The sequence below is a fragment of the Pteropus medius genome, unplaced genomic scaffold, assembly GCF_902729225.1.
Source record: "Pteropus medius unplaced genomic scaffold, Ma_sr-lr_union100, whole genome shotgun sequence".
In the NCBI taxonomy this organism is placed as follows: Eukaryota; Metazoa; Chordata; class Mammalia; order Chiroptera; family Pteropodidae; genus Pteropus; species Pteropus medius.
This window is the reverse complement of record NW_024351543.1, coordinates 707,032-723,959: the sequence shown is the minus strand read 5'-3', so window position 1 is coordinate 723,959 and position 16,928 is coordinate 707,032. Positions and strand designations below refer to the sequence as shown.

Genomic DNA, 16,928 nt, shown 5'->3' with positions numbered 1-16,928 from the left:
AAAAAGCGGGGATATGCCTAGCTCCCTCGGAGTGAGCAGCTAGATAACAGGAAGCACTTGTCAGCACCCTCAGAGTGGTTCACTGGCACAAATCTAGCAGCAGGCTATCTAAAGAACTTGCGGGAAGACTAAAGTATTTGTTTCTGGGAGTTGCTCTAGTTCAGGCTCCTTTAATTCCTGTACTCTTTGTGCTTTGACTCTGGATTGTATCTGCTCCCCCCAAAAATTTCTTATCACATTTGTATCATATTTAATAGGAAACTGTCTGAAAAAAACAGAGCAGGCTCTCTTATCAAAACACAAGTTCAGGTACAGCACTATTTATCCATCTTCCCCACACATTTCATTTCTAGATCTTTTTGTTTTATCAAAAACATGTATTTTTTTATAGAAGTGTTCTACTTTTAGGCTATCCTATTTTCTCTTTGATCTTGTGGTGAAATCTCTTGGGGAGGTTCAGCAATCTACATGTCATTGCTAATTAGCAGAAACAACAAGAGATTAACTATGAAATTCTTATACCGTTTGGAAAATGGCCTTCTTAATTCTCACCCTATTCTGAAATGCATTTTATTTTTCCTTAATAGGAAAGTCTCTGATCTTTCCTGCTTATGAAAATTGAAGAGAACAATGAAAGATGAGTTGACACTAACCTAAATCTTAATTCTGTGGGGAAACCAAAATTGCTTATTTGGTTGGGTTTTTCTCTTAGGCAGTAAGGTAATAATGACCCAAAGTTGTTAATGCTGTTTGTGGAATAACGCCTTCTGAAAGGCCACCCCAAACTAAACCAAGGAAATGTGGAGATATATGGAAAAGAAGCCTGGACTTTTTTCTGATAAGATGTTGAAAACTGCGATTAAGTACCTCATTTCTATAGTATGATTCCTTCCCAAAGATCTTAGTTTCATCAGGACTGCCTACACACTACTAAAGCAAAACCTTTTCTGAGCTGAAACATAGCAACCATTCTCTCAGCAGTGTTCTCTGTTTGGGGAAGGAAATGAAGGAAAAGCCTCTTTGCAAATAAAACTACAGAGAAAGGGAAATGTTGGGCACACACATGAAGAATTTCGGAATTAATGTAACTCTCCTTGAAGCTTACTGCCAAGAACATGTGTGGTATACATTTTAGGATTCGAAGCGTTATATATGTTATTTTCTGTAGCAACTCTCTGGAAAATTTCCGAGTAAAATTTTAGTATTGGTAAGGAGGTTGTTTATTTTATTATATTCTTTCTTACCTCCACCGTACAAGTAATCCAGGTTTCCCATTCTCACAGAAGGGACAGTGAAGGCCAGTTTACCAAAACATTGCAATAGTGTTTTTACATTTCAAAATACCACGAAGGCTTTTTCGATCCCAAAGGTTTCATTCATGTATGTATAGTTTTTTTTTGTCTTTTGAAAAAAATATTGATTAATTTCTGCTTTTAAAAAATTAAGGAAAGAGCCTTTGGCATAAATAAAGTCGATTCTCTAAACTTGTACAGAGAAGAATATCTTTTTCCCCTAAACACTAGATATTTCAGGTGAATGTTTATGAGGATCTTGAGAAGCATGTGGATGAGGAACAAATGACATCACATCTTTGTCTTACTGTCAGACTACCCTAGAGCTGAATCAGGCATTTGTCTAATATATTCTGAGGTAAGCCGTACTTTTGACATAGTTTATGCATGTGTATGGCTGGAAATGGGAGAGAATGGGCAGGGAGTGGAGAATCATAGAGAGGAGGAGGAAGATCTAAAAGGGGAAGAAAAAGGAAAGGAAAGAGGTTATTGGCAACGATAGGTCAACCTTTCCTCTTAAAGACATGAGGTCATGAAAACTGGTCCAGGCTATGTTGGGAAAAGGCACTTTATCTTAATGAATAGTCAGGTTGTAGGCTGTGATATGGTCATTTTACTTAAAAAGATCCCAGAGAGTTTTATTGTTTAAGAATTTACCATATGGCAAGATTAAGCAATTGCTTTTTGAAATTCTACTACTTCTAAAGTAAAGCAGAATTAGATAATTACAGTAATATTATTGATTGAAACTTCTTAGCGGATTTAAGAATTTACAAAATATCCTTAAGTTAGCAATACATATTGATGCATTTATGGGTGAAATGATATAATGTCTAATGTCTGGGATTTATTTTTAAATGCACCAGAAAAAAAAAAGTGGGTGGAGGAGAGATGAAACAGGATTAGAAAAATGTTGATAATTTTTAAAGCTGAGTGAGGCGTTTATTATTCTGCTCTGCTTTGGGGTATATTTGTTAAATTTCTGTAATAGCATTTTTAAATTTTATAAAAGGATGTAGAAAAAATGTAAATACAAAAATAAAATGAACATCTCTTCTTCCAGGATATAACAAAAGTGGCTTTTTGTCTATACCCAGTAGACACAGGTAGCATTTCACACAGCAGTGGCTGTCTAAGGTTAGGCCTCTAGGTTTTTCCTTGGAACTCAAAAGTAAATGCAAGTCTTGGCACTGTGTGGTGAGAACTGAATGTATTTTCCCTAATGTGATTATTTATAGGTATATATGTGATTGGGGGATAAGGGACGCAATGATTTCCTCTGTTTTCTTTTGAAAATTATAAAAATCAGGAATAGGGTGGTTCACAGGGTGCTTCTTTTCAGTGCTGCTCCTTCCCAGAGGCATTTATTTGTCACTATAAAGATCCTTTTCCCCCGAACACCCAGACACTTCATGTAGTCTGGGGGGTCTTTTGCCAAGCTATAGTTATTCCCAAAAGGGAAAAAGTTGGGGATTGCTTCTCTGTAGTAATAGGGTATCTGTTCCTTTTGGCCTGAAACAGCAAGGAGTCCTTTGGAGCCCTTGGGGGAGTGTAGCCAACTACCCTAGACCACTAGTGGCACTACAGTTAGTTCCATTTGGCAGAAATAAATTGTAAACTTGTTGACATTTTTTGTCCTCTTTACAATTCATTGTTTATTTCTCTATGACAGAGAATTTTGATGCAATTATCACTGAGCTTTCTGACAAAAGGGAAATAGCTGAGGAATTTTGATGAGTTACCCACTTATTAATCAGAACAAGCATCTCTAGTGACAGGGTTAGAATTACAATGAAGATTAGATAGCAAATTGCTGTTCCACCTAACGTCAATCATTCCCGGTGACAGCAGTGTGATTACACTTCAGGGAAGAGCTTTTCCTGCCAACAAAAAGAGGGCAACTTCAGTGCAGGTAATAAATTTAGCAGGGCAAACTGTCATTTCTTCTCTTGAGTGGAATCCTTAACAACCAAATGGTGTCTTGTAGAAGATTTTGAGAGGAGAAAAGCATTTCACTGAGAAAGTTTCTAAATTTCACTTTGTAGTATTTTATTTTAAAAATTATTATAGATATAACTTCGGAACAATCCTTCCCACAGTGATTTTCAGTATTTTTTTAACCTGTACCAAGCCTTAATTATCGCCACAACGATGTAAAGAGATGTGGAAGTTAATAAAAGAATGCATAACTATATTTGAAAATCTATCAGAATAAAAACGTGCAGAAATAACTGAACTAGGTAAGAAATGGAGGTAGGTCAGACTAATTGTTTGTCTGGCTAGTTGAAACTTTAAGTTCTTGCGGTTTAAAAAGAATATATTCCTCTTTCAACCCAGTTGTAGTTTTAAATAATAGTTCTGTTTCAAAGAGCAAAGGGATAAAGCACTATTGTAATTCCAGAGTGTATAATAACTGCAGAGTAGAAACTGACCTGGGAACAAAAGGAATAGCTGCGTAATAGAATAAATAGATCAGGACTATGGAGTACACCCCTTCTTGTCCCTTCTAAATAAAGCAGAGTGCTAGCTAGCATCTTTTCCCAGAGAAGACGGACAGTGTTTTCCCTCCCCAAATATTTTTTTCCAAGCACGTTTATGGTATTTCTGTTTGCCTGAATAATATTGGTTGTGAGTAAAGAATAACTGAACAGTTATCCTTGATTCATAATTTTATTTTTTTATTTAAATTTTAATAGGATTGTATTTTGAGAAGGCAGGGGAAAAAAAACAATTTTTTCCCAAAAAAATCAAGAAAGCAATTGCTGTATGAGTCTGTCATTTTGCTGCTATTAATTTCTGTGCAGTGAAACTGAATGATAGACCTTTAAAACTGATCATTTTGCTCTCAGAGTTTAAACTTAAGTAAAGTTTAAGTTTACGTAAAGTTTCTTTAAGTATTTTTAAAGAAATATATTGACTATAGCGTTTATAAACTCAAATTTTCTCCCTCTTAAATTCAGACAAGTTCTAGCAGTGCTTTTCTACCCATAGTAAATTATATATCAAGTTCTCTCTCTTTCAAAATAAAACAAGTAAAGAACTTGCTTTTTTTTTTAGGAGAAACTTTTTTCCTAAGAGATTAGAGTCATCAGGATGCCGGAATGTTTTAGTTTTAGCCTTAGATCTACCACTAATTCTTCACTTTGTAAATTTAGTTATTAACCCTTTCATACTTGAAGTTTAGCTTGGTAAGGTGTAAATCATAATAATATCCTCAGTCTCCATTTTATAATGATAGTCTACGAATTAATAAAATAGTACATGAAGGGTGCTTTGAACTTTACAGAGAAAAGGAATATAGAAATCCAAGAAGGGCACTATTAATAATGTTATTATTGTTAGGTAGATTATGTTTGTGCTACTTCATCATTAGAATTAGCCTAGGAGTTCAAATTAAGTCATTCAAGAGGAACCTCTTCAATGAATCTGGTAAGTAGACACAGGATATGTTCTTTTGACTATAGCACACAAGTTTATACTGTTTTTTTTTTCATGCTATATTTCGTGAGATAGATAAAAATTAATAATGGAAAAGCATACCCCCTCAACCTGGCAGCTGTGTGTTTTTTTCTTTGTTATGACTGAAGGCATATGCTATATTCAGCAAATCTCCCTTCCTCCATTCCTGGCTTCCTCCCTTCTTCCCTTCCTCTCTCTCCTTCCATTGGATCTAAGGCAAAAGTCTGAAAAATGTACTCTTGTGTGACATAATGGAAAAGGAACAAGGGCTTTTTAAAGTTTTCCATGGTTTCTCCTGATGGGAAATAAACAATATTTTGTAGTTTGTCTAAATGGAAATATAACTGGTTTCCTATGAAAATATTTGTGGCCGAATGGGCTATTTCTAAGAATTCTAGCATATGCTCCCTTATGTTATTGGTCTTTTAAATATATATTCTCCCTCCCTATAAACTCTCAGAAGTAGAGATTATATCTTAAACAACTTTGTTCAGAGTTCCCAAATTCAAACATAATGGTGGGTGCTTACTAAATATCGATATAGTGAAAGATAAGTATTTTTATAAAGATGCAGTAAATTAGGGTGACCCTAATTCTTAAAACTAGCCATCAGGCATCCCTTGTACCTCCCACAAAGTCACTTCCTATGAAGTTACTTTCTATTTTAGTTCTCCCCATACTTGGTACCACTCCCAGATTTTCCATTCCTGTTTATTGGACCCAGTACCTTTCTTCCAGATGCTCATAGTCTAGTGGAAACCAATACACAGGTGATGATGAGTATTGTGACTGAAGAAAGGATTGGTTGCTCTGGGAAGACAGTAGAAGGGCACTTGTGTATGGGGAGAGTGGTTGTTAGTAGGAGGGTGACTCCTGAAGTAGTCAGGCAGAGAGAGAGCAAAAAGAGACCAAGAAATTAATATGGCCATTGATAGAAAAGTAGGAAGCAGCATGGTTGATGTAAGGCCAAGAGCTGAAATTAATTTGATGTAGTCGAAACAAAGTTTGCTGTGAAGATAGAAGATGTAAGCAAGGACTAGATCTCAGAGATTTTCTTGGACTGGGACCATGAGTGCTTTCTGAGGATTTCCTCAGGCTCAGTAGACCTTATCTGATTTGTTGTCAGATACATGTAATGGAGGTTGCAAGCAGGCTGAGTAGCTAGTCTCTGTAGGCCTACTCACCAAGGCCGTATCATGGTCAATCATAGCCCAACTGAAGCTATTGCATTTTAGCTGTTTTGTTTCCAAGGAATAGAGACCCCATTCTGTTCTTATGGGATCTCCCATGTTTGTTTGTGCAGGACATCAGCGGTGTTAGTAACAAGATTTAGTTAAATGATTAGTCGTTTAAACTTTAAGACAGCGTGGGAGGGAGATACTGTTGGAAGCAGGTCTTTCAAGCCTCTCAAACAGGCCCCTTAACTTAGATCTTAGATGTGACTGTTACTCCAGCTTCCCATAGAACTGGTGCTTTACAATGAGGATTAAATATGCTAGTTTAAGTCATGAGAATGAAACTGCCTCAGTTGCATGACTTGAATATTTCTTGTCATTATTAGCATAAAGTAATTGTGCTTTGTTCCCCTTCCATCAAAACAACAGTTCCTAGTTTTTTTCAGAAAAAGTGTGAAGAGGGAAATCTGAGGAGAGAGGGCTCTATTAGATGTTAGAAACACTAGCGCTGATCAGTAGTTATTTTCTAAATGTTTCCATTGCAGTGTCAGAAACGCTATTTCTCTGCCTGGCACAAGCTGATTCTTGATCACAAGATTAAGCTGGGGAAAGCTGGGACCCTGTCTGACTGGAAGTTTCAACTGAAGGTCCTGCATGCCTGGAGAGACTACACAAGATCTCAGAAGTTGAAGCGGGAGACTCAAGCCATGGAAAATGACCTTCGGGAAGAAAACAGGTACTATTATTTGTGCCTTGAAAATCCTTCTAGTATGTTTATCTAGGACATCCTTCCTCATGAAGGATCCAGAAATGAACTCTAAAAATACTGTTCACTGGAATCATCTCATCCATGTAGAAAATGTGGTAATCACTGTTTTCCTGTGTTATATCCCAAACTAGAAAAATTTAACTGAAAATTATAAGCAGAAAAATTATTTGATTAAAATATACTAATGTGCATGCTTTCCTTTTTTTAAGGAAGCAAATATTATGCTTTTTCCCTTGTCCTTTGATGTAGTAGCATTGCACTTGGACCATCTTACAATTCAAAAGACAGTTTGGTTTATATGCCAGTAATTCACATTGGTAGAAATCACTGTCTGCACATAGAATATTAATTAGGGACACAGGGAACATCCATCTGGGAGGGTAGACCTGCCAAGAGTGATTCCTCCCATTCCCCCATCTTTTGTTCTCCACTTTGTATAGAGGATTTTTTCTTTTTTGCCCCAGCTTTATTGAAGTATAATAGACAATTAGTTGCTCATATTTGCATTGTACAATTCAATTAGTTTTGTTTTTTCAATTATAGTTGGCATACAAGAATATATTAGTTTCAGTTGCATGCATAGTGATTCGCTACATAACTCACAAAGTAGTCACTCCACTAAATCAAGTATCTCTTCCCCCTGACGTATTTTTTACATTGTTGACTATTTTCCTTATGCTACACTTTATATGACTATTTTGTATATCCATTTGTACTTCTTTATCCCTTTGCCCTTTTTCACCATCCCCGCAACCCCCCTCCCATCTAGTAGCCCTCAAAATATTCTCTGTATCTATGAGGGGTTTTTTTTTGTTTTTGTTGTCGTTTATTTTGTTCATTAGATTCCACATGTATATGAAATCATGTGATATTTGTCTTTCTCTACTTGACTTATTTCATTCAGCGCAGTACCCTCTAGGTCCATCAAGTCAGTATCTTTTTCCATCCCCTTCCTTTTAGTCTGTGTGTGTCTTTTAATCTGAAGTGAGTCTCTTGTAGGCAGCATGTGTAAGGGTCTTGTTTTCTTATCAGCCACTCTATCTTTTGGTTGGAGCACTTAATTTTTTTCCATTTGAGGTACTCGTTGATAGGAATGTAGTTATTATCATTTTTATTCATGTTTTTGATACATGTTTTTTCTTCTTAAAGAAGTCACTCCAACATTTCTTGTAATACTGGCTTGGTATTGATGAATTCCTTTAGCTTGTTTTTGTCTGGGAAATTCTTTATCTGTCCTTTGACTCTAAATGATAGCTTTGCTGAATAAACTATTCTTGGTTGTAGATCCTGGGTTTTCAACACTTTGAATATTTTGTGCCAGGCCCTTCTATCCTGCAAAGATTCTTTTGAGAAGTCAGCTGCCATACTTATGAGAGCTCCCTTGTAGGTAACTAATTGCTTATCTCTTACTGCTTTTAAGATTATTTCCTTGTATTTAATCTTTGGCATTTTAATTATGATGTGTCTTGGTGTAGGGCTTTTTGGGTTCATCTTTTTTGGGACTCTCTGAGCTTCCTAGAGTTGTATGTCTATTTCCTTCACCAGATGAGGGAAGTTTTCTATCATTATTTCTTCAAATATATATTCGACTTCTTGTTCTCCCTCTTCAGGTACCCCTATGACATATTGTTACCCTTAAATTTGTCCAATAGGCTCCTTCAATTATTATTATGTTCTTGGTTACTTTTTTCTTGGCATTCTGGTTGGATGTCCTTGGCTCTCTCATGTCAGTGTTTTGATCCTCTTCTTTATCCACTCTGTTCATTCCGTCTAATATACTCTTCGTCTCAGATAATATATTCTTCATTTCTGACTAGTTTCCTTTTATGATTTCCATTTCCATTTTTATGTTTATCTCTTTGTTATAGTTCTCTCTGAATTCACTTCCCTTAATTTCCCTTAATTTCATAGAGCATCTGTATATCCAGTGTTTTGAACTCTACATCTGTTAGATTGCTTGACTCCATTTTTCCTTGATCTCTGTTCTGTTCTCTCATATGGTTTCTGCTTCTTTGTCTTCCCGTTTTGGCTGCCTTTCTGTGTCTGTTTCCATGTACTAGGCAAAGCTCCTAAGTCTCCCAATCTCATTAGCATGACTTTGTGTAGTAGGTGTCCAGCAGCACAGTCCTGAAAGGGGTTCAGCTGCAGGCCAAGTTTAGCACCAGCCTGTGCTCTCTTTGTTCACCTGTTAAGATTCAGCAAGCAGTCCACAGATGCTGTGCTTAATAGTTACTTCAAGAAGCCACACCAGAAACTGAGGCCAGATGCCACCAGTGTGGGTTTTGGTGCTGCTCAGCAAGGACAATGGACTCACCGGTGACACAATTGAATGTGGCTTGGGTGGGGCTGCACGTTGGGAGAGGCAGAGTTTCAGGGAATCCTCTGGGCAGAACGACTTCTGTTATCCTGTTTGATGACGGCTCAGCTATGGCGGCATTGCACACTGGGAGGGGAAAGGGCTCAAGAGAGGAGCCATGGATACTGCCAGCACTTCTGTCAGTAGAAAGCCTCGCCTCTGGCCCTCACTCAATGCCCCCCTGTAAGTTCCTAGTGATCCCCAAGCAGCCAACCCAGTGCCGTTGCTCAGAGCGAGCAGGTCCATCACTGGAGAGTCCAGTTGTGGATACGGTTCCTTTAAGAGGCATCTGCAGCTGCCAACTTCCGCTGGTGTAGCCTCTGTCCCACTCAGCTACTGGGGACCAGGCAGCCTCATGTCTTAGTCCTCTCCTACTTCCAACCATTGCAGGGTGATTTCTTATTTCTCTCCCTAGTTGTAGGGCTTCTGTTCATGTAGATCCTAGGAGAATCTGCTTGCTGTTTGCTCTGTTTCCATCTCATCTTTGATGTGGTCACAAGAGAGGATGAGTGAAGCTTCTGTCATCTATGCCATTTTGCCCGGTCTTCTCCAGAGGTTTTAACACCTTTATATCAACTCCCTCTTATTCTTGTGAATGACAGAATTTGTCTTCAAATAAAACTTTATTTGCTCTGTCATCTTAAAGTTAAATATATTTTGTTCATTTCCAAGATTAACTGCATTCTTGAACCAAAATCGTGGATGTAAAAGGAACCATTTGTTTATTTGGGAGAGAGCAGTTCACATTCTTTTGTGTGCTCACTTCTCTGCCAGCAATTCTGTTATTCACTCAGGGTGAAAAATTGAATGAATAGTATGTAAAAGCATTGTTATGTAGAAGAGAATGGTGCCCCCTGGAGTTGTACAGCCTTGTTGACAGCATCAGGCCCTGGGGAGGAAACATAGCAGACTGATGCAGGGCCCCTTGTCCTCAAACTACTCACAGTTTGGTGAGGAGAACAAGATCTAGAAACAGTACATGTGTTGAGTAGCATTATAAACTGAGTAATGCGTCCCTTCCTGCTGCTATTACTATGGCTGAGAAGGCTCCTACATAGTGCCAGGAAAGGCTTTATCAAAAAGATAGATCTTGAGCTGGGCTCTGCGTGATTAACTAGGATGTTCCTAGGTGGAAATGCGGAGACAAGATGATGGCATGGAGTTTAGCCATCTGGATTGGCTGGAGATCATCAAGTATGTATGTGGTTATCAAGTTCATTAGTTTGCAAAAGTCCTTTAATTCCAGGACAAGGGATTTAGGTATTCTTTTGCAAATAAAGGTAAATTCTTTAAGGTTTTTAAGCAGGAGGGTGACCTAATCAATTTAATTTTTTTGCAGTATGCTGGGGGAAATCTTCAGTTAAAAAAAAAATTTGATATAATAGATTGGGATGATAGTCTAACTGGAAAAGGAATGGCTGGCAGGATTTGTTGGATAAAGAAGGGAATCTAGAGGTGTTGTAAAGGGGAAGCAACAGGAGTAAGGATGTGAAGGAAATGGAAACTGAATGTTAAAGTTAAAAGCGGCCTGTGAAATTTACATGCCAGAAGAAACTTGTAAAAGGAAAAATCTAAAGAACTTGAGATTCTATTCCAATTAAAGTGTTTAAATATAAAAACACTAAATGGGGATTTCATAATAGCATAATGTGCCAATGTTTTTAAAGATCTCAGAACTTTTTGTCTCATATCTGTAAATTATTTTCAGGTGTCTATTTTTAAATGTTCAGAATGGGTACTACTTTTTTTAAACTGCCAGAGATAAAAAATATTTAACTTATAATAATTTTTTACTACAAAATTTTAAAGCAAAAATATCTTAGAGCAGAAAGACACTTCAAGGATCATCTAATCCAGCCCCTCATTTTACACATGATAAAAGTAAGATCCAGAGAGAGTGAACAATTTTCTCAAGGTCATAAAGTTAAGAGTAGCTAGTCCAGGACTAGGGACTGGTCTCTGATTATGACTGAGTCAGATACTTTTTCCTATCCCACACAGCTGTGTTAAATAGCATCCAGGTGATGGTTCCCTAAGACAGCCATGTTTTTCAGTTGTATTGCAATTTACTTTAGATGGTTGCAAATGTAAATAGAAAATGACGAGTCATGCTAGAAACATGATACATGATCTATCAGATACAAATGATACTTTGTGTTGCTTTCCTACAAATTCCTGGCTCCCTGCATGTTCCTCTTTGTTCTAGAGATTGATTTAGGATATTGAGTTGCATGATTTTGTTCAAAGAAGGAATATTGGAGTATTAAAGGTGGAAAAAAAAGTCAAAGGTAGCTACCGCAAGCAGAAACCAAGAAATGTCAGTGGGATTGAGGTTATCAGGAGAGCTGGGACCCTCTTTACCATACTCATTAGAGTTCTCCCAGTAGCTCACTGGACACAATACATATTCGTTGAATAGTAAGTCAGTGAATGAATGAAAAGCTCAGTTGCTTCTTCTCCTGCAATTTAACTTGATAATATTTTCAGTCCTTTTTTCTAAATAGTGAGCTCAAGGGATAGAGAGCATTTACTGTAATGGGTTAGAAACTAAACTCTTACCAGGTTGACAAAACATAGATGGTTCTGTGGCCCATCCACCTGGATAGAAATCATTTGCTATGTCCATTTACTCAGATGTCAGCTGTGTCTTCATCCTACAGCTTTTGCATCTACATTTGCCACCTGGGTCTCCTTTCACTGGCCTGTCCCCAATTCAGGGTCCAGCCTTTGGGGCTTCTTTTCTTCCTTTCTTTCCTTTTTATTCTTACTTTCTCTCTAGAGCAGCAACAAATCCCTCTCTTTTTATTCGTGATTTAGCCACCATCTTTTCTTACTGAGCCTGTGTTGAGAGTCTCACCTCCACTCCAAGGGCTCATCCATTTCTTCTAAAATTCATCATTTCTCTAAAAATGCCTCTTGCTTTTCCTAATAGGAATTTGCTCACTCTGTCTTTTTAATTAAAAAAAATATATTTTTCAATTGCAGTTGACGTACAATATTATATTAGTTTCAGGTATACAACATAGCGATTAGACATTTATATACCTTGCAAAGTGATCATCTGGCCACTCTTTTTTGAAAGTTAGCCCCAGATCTTCCATTCCTCTTTTCTCCTTTCCTTCCTAAATTTATGACCAGCCCTACACAACATTGGAAGAAACAAGGTTTTAGAGTCTTCCACCAGCTCTTCCTCCACCCTGCTTCCCTGATTTCTCAGTTCTTTCCTGGGAAGCATTTCTGTCCTTCTGTGTATTAACCTCTACAACACCTGCAGGCCTGCCCTATCTTGTTCCAGAGCTCTGGGCCTTTCCTAGAACACGCTTTTATCTCTTCCTTTTGTCCCTCAAGCTCCTCACACTTTGTCACTCTAATCATCAGTTGATATTTTATCCCTTCCAGGAAACTTATACTTTAAAAAGGATTGTCTGGAAACAGTGCCCAAAATATAAGTGATGGGTGTTTGAGGGTACTGTGGCAGGCTGTACTGTGGGAAAACTGGCCCTTTGATCTCCCTCAAACCATGGCATTCATTTATTCATTCATTCATTCGGTTTGATAATATATATTCATTCAGTAAACCAGCTTTACTGATGCTTACTGTGTACCTAGACTCTCTCTTAGGTACTGGGAGGGGGACTTAAAGGAGTGTCAAACATTCTTGCCTTCTAGGAGTTTTCAATCTAAGTGGAGAAGTTAAAAATTGTACCAAATACTAAAAATAATTGCAACAGAAGGCACCATAAGATAAATACTTAGGAGTGACATAGACTTGGCTGTTATACATTACAGTCCCCCAGGGAGCTTTTTAAAAATAGGAATTCATGGGCCCCATCTTCTGAGAGAGGCAAGATGTGGCTAAGGAGAAGAGGGTATTTTTCACTTTAGGGGAAAACTAGTAAACCACATAAACAGCTTGTGCAGGAACAGGCTGGGGCAAAAGCTAGCCTAGAGGCGGGAGATTGAATTAAAAATAGACTGTCAGCACTCCTGATTTCAGCATTCTTTTGGGCAATGTTTATGGAGTGCCTCTGTTAATCATGTTCGATTACCCTTCCCTCCATGCTCACCTGGGTATCCAGGTGAGAAGCCAGAAACTTCATGGCATCTGAAACTGGGAAAGCTCCTCATAAGTATATCAGAGAGGCAGGAGGACCAAACCTGTATTGCCTGGCTCACTTTAAAACTCTAAAACAATTGTGTAATCTTCCACTTTTTTCCTGGAGGCTTCCTGGTGCATTATTGAATGTATTAGCTTTTCATTTCTATTCCTGCTGAACCTGCGCATCCATAATGCAGCTATTTGCATTATTGCTGTTTTTGTATTCTGCATTAGATCTCGGCACTCAATCGGATCACTAGTAATTGGTTATTTATTTGCCATTTCTCATTTCCTTTTTAAAAAAATTGAAGAAACTCTTTAGGTATCTAAAATTAACCTAAGATGGTGTTATAACCTTACATAAGAATTTGAGTTATATTTTCAAGTTTTCTTTTTATCCTGAGGATAGTCAGTGTCGAGCTTTTGTTTTAGGGTGATAATATTTTTGAGATGAAATCTAAGGCTTAGATTTAGGCCCAGTGTCCCATATATGGTTAGTGTTCTGACTTTTCAGTTCTATAATATGCAGCAATCACTAAGTATCATTTGAGGTGTTGATTCTAAGTAGCATAGTTTAAATTTAAATTTATGGATGTGGTTCCATATTGTAGTGGTTAGTACGTCTGCTTTACACGCAGAAGGTTCTGGGTTCGCACCCCAGTGGAGCCACGGTCCATGGTTTACGGTCATGCCACCCTAAACAAGCCTGATGTCTGATCTCGGAAGCTAAGCAGGGTCGGATCTGGTTATTACTTGGATGGGAGACCACCTAGGAAGACCAGGTGCTGTAGGCATAAATAATAATTTTAAAAAAAGAAAAAAAAAAACTTCTTTATATTTTATATTCTTATGTCTTTAGCAACAGCCTTTCTCTGCATTCAGTTATATAATTATGATGATCAGTTTATATATTCTTGCCAGAAATTCCCTGATTTCACTTGGAAGCATACCAGGACAGGGTGTTTTCTGTACAGGAACTCTGTTCTTCATTTTTTGATTATCTGGGAGCTGTGTCTGAAACCATTTCTTTTATGTTAGCATACCCAAGTAAATCACACCTGGTTGAGCTTTTAAGAAATTTAAGTGATTTTTTACTTTCAGAAATATTTGTGTTTTTAACGTCATCTTTTAAAAATATATAGAAATTGGCTTATCTGGAATAGTGTCACTCTGCTGAAGTGAACTGCAAGGATGCAGCCTTGTCTCTGGATCCCTAGCTTCTGTGTTTCTACCCTACCACTTCAACCCACATACATGCATATTAAATGTATCTTCATATCACCTACCTAACCATTACAGAGTAGGCGCTAAGCACTATAATGAACATGCATTTTTTTTTTTTTTTACCTATTTTCTTCCTGTTTAGTCTTTTTGTCATACTTACAGGAATATTTTTTCTCTTTGCCTCTTTACAATGTCCAAATAATTTCTTCCTTGACAGTCAAAACCTCAGTGTTGTTTTGGCTCTTGATGCTGTAAAAACATGAAATTAATAATATATCAGGTAAATTTCACACTCCGCCTTCCTGAGCAGATTGATGTAAATTAAATTTCACATTAATCAGAGCAATGAACATAATCAGAGAAATTTGTGATTTTCACTTAAGTAAAGTGCTATAGGGTTGTTTGTTTGTTTCATCATTTATACATTGATATTTTTAGAGCTTTGTTCTTACTTATGTTGCTAATTTGATTTATTATTCTTATTCTAAAATTTTGATTTCAAGGTTATTCAATCTCAGATATTTAATTTATTTCCATAAGAGTAAAATAATATATAAATGTTTATTACAACTGGTATTGTACTTTCATTACAAAACCATCACCCAATCACCAAATATTTCTCGAGTATCAATTATTAATTCATTAGAAAGAAGCAATTAAATATAATGAAAAATGGTGCTGGCAGAGTTGCTGTTAGTATTATCCCAAAATTCATTTTTTTTAATTGACTTTGCTCTCATTAATTGGTTGTTTTATCTAACTCCTGACATAAGTTGAATTCTGTGACTCTAGTCTATGGCCGTGCTATCCTGAACAAGCCCAATCCTATCTGATCTTGGAAGCTAAGCAGGGTTGGGCCTGGTTAGTACTTGGATGGGAGACCATCTAGGAAGACCAGATGCTGTAGGCCTAAAAAATAGGGGATTGTAAGCTGACAAGGTCCCTGCAATCTGTGAGGTCAACCAAGAGTTGCTGCGCCTAAAAAAAAAAAAAAAAAAAAAAAAAAAATCTGTGACTCTAGAGTAGTTTTTTTTAAACTAAGGGTTTTAACCCATTAGTAGGTCCTGAAATCAGGCTCAAGATGAACTATATTTTTTAAAGAAATAGAATAGATTAGAACAGAAATATCCAAGTACATCTCCGATAATAAGGGTAAATGTTGTTTGGTGAAACTTTTGTTTTGGTTGTATATACATACACACATAAATTGTATATTGAGTCATAGTGTAACATTTTTTTCTTACTGAGGTGGCAATCAAAAAGTTAAAAGTCATTTGAGTGTTTAACAACTATAGAAATTTTCTCTTGACTCACTGACTTTAAGAACTTTATGTTTTTTTTATATGACCCCAAAAAGTCCATGAGGAATGTTAAGCATTATATACATTTAACAAAAATGGATATGCAAATAGAGTTATAGAGAATTTATTCGAGTCATCTTTACAAGATAAAATGGAGTAGGTATCTAAATAGTATTAGGTTTTAAACCTTGAAACTGACCCCTGATGTGACATAAATTCCAACCTCTACACCTTACTTCTTCAGAAACAGTAATCATCCATTTATAGATAGATCTCAGAGAACGCTATGCTTGAATTCTCGACTGGCTACCACCGTAATGTCTCCTATTAGAGATTCCCCTTGGGAAGGGAATGTAGCTGGCAGTTCCAATTTCATTCAGACATGCCCCCTAATGTTCATGAAATTTCCGAGAATCAAAAGGAACTCTTCCTTAGAAGAGAATGAATCAGACCCCCTAGTAGACTCTGAATGAGTTCCATCAGAGCAAATGCCTGTCTGTGCCTTTCACACGTCTAGTGTTTTAGCAAGTATCTTCCTTCACAAGGCAGTCCTTCACTCATTTACTTTAAGCATTCAGTAAATTAGTCGTTTTTAGAGATTCTTTCCCTGACCAAGTCCTTCTTTCACAAGATCCATCCTCATAATTTCATGTTGACTTTTATAAGTCTTATACTTAATTATTGGCATTTCACTTAAGTTTTGTTCCTTTCCCTTTCTTTCAAACTTCTGTCTTCCTTAGATTTCCAAGTGTAGCTGAATATATCCCTCATGCATTCATCTTTTAAAAAGTAATTATTTATATACCCATTATTTTTGCTCCTTTCCCTCTAAAAGCTCTCAGAAACTATTTTATGGTAATCAAAATAATATATCTTTGTGACATGATGAAACAGAACAGTCACTCTTTCTTCTGAAGTAATGTCTTGAGATATCAGCGCCTCTATGAGCAGACCCTTTGCACTGAGGAATTTTATAAAACAATTCCATTTAGCTTAAATATAAGGATAAGCTGGAGCTAAGTGGAGCATTTCTGGGATTCCTTTGTACTTGTGTTTCATTTATATTACTAAATAACAAGCTGTAAATGGCTTTTTTTTTTTTTCAGATTTCCTGAGGCTTTTTAATTTTTAATTTTTATTTTTCAGTTACAGTTGACATTCAATATATTAGTTCCAGGTGCACAGTGGAGTGGTTAGACAATTACATAACTTATAGAATCATCCACCCAATAAGTTTAGTACCCACCTGATGC

The 16,928-nt window shown here is 36.9% G+C and overlaps 1 protein-coding gene and 1 pseudogene across 1 annotated transcript in view; both read left to right on the top strand.

Annotated features, from left to right (window-relative positions):
* Positions 1 to 16,928, top strand: part of CCDC191 (coiled-coil domain containing 191) — a 77,305-nt gene that overhangs the window by 23,970 nt on the left and 36,407 nt on the right. The window contains exon 8 of the mRNA XM_039843049.1: positions 6,472 to 6,662. Within this exon, the coding sequence (XP_039698983.1) occupies positions 6,472 to 6,662 (191 nt within the window). The remainder of the gene's footprint in view (positions 1 to 6,471; positions 6,663 to 16,928) is intronic.
* Positions 15,166 to 15,284, top strand: LOC120586925 (uncharacterized; annotated as a pseudogene).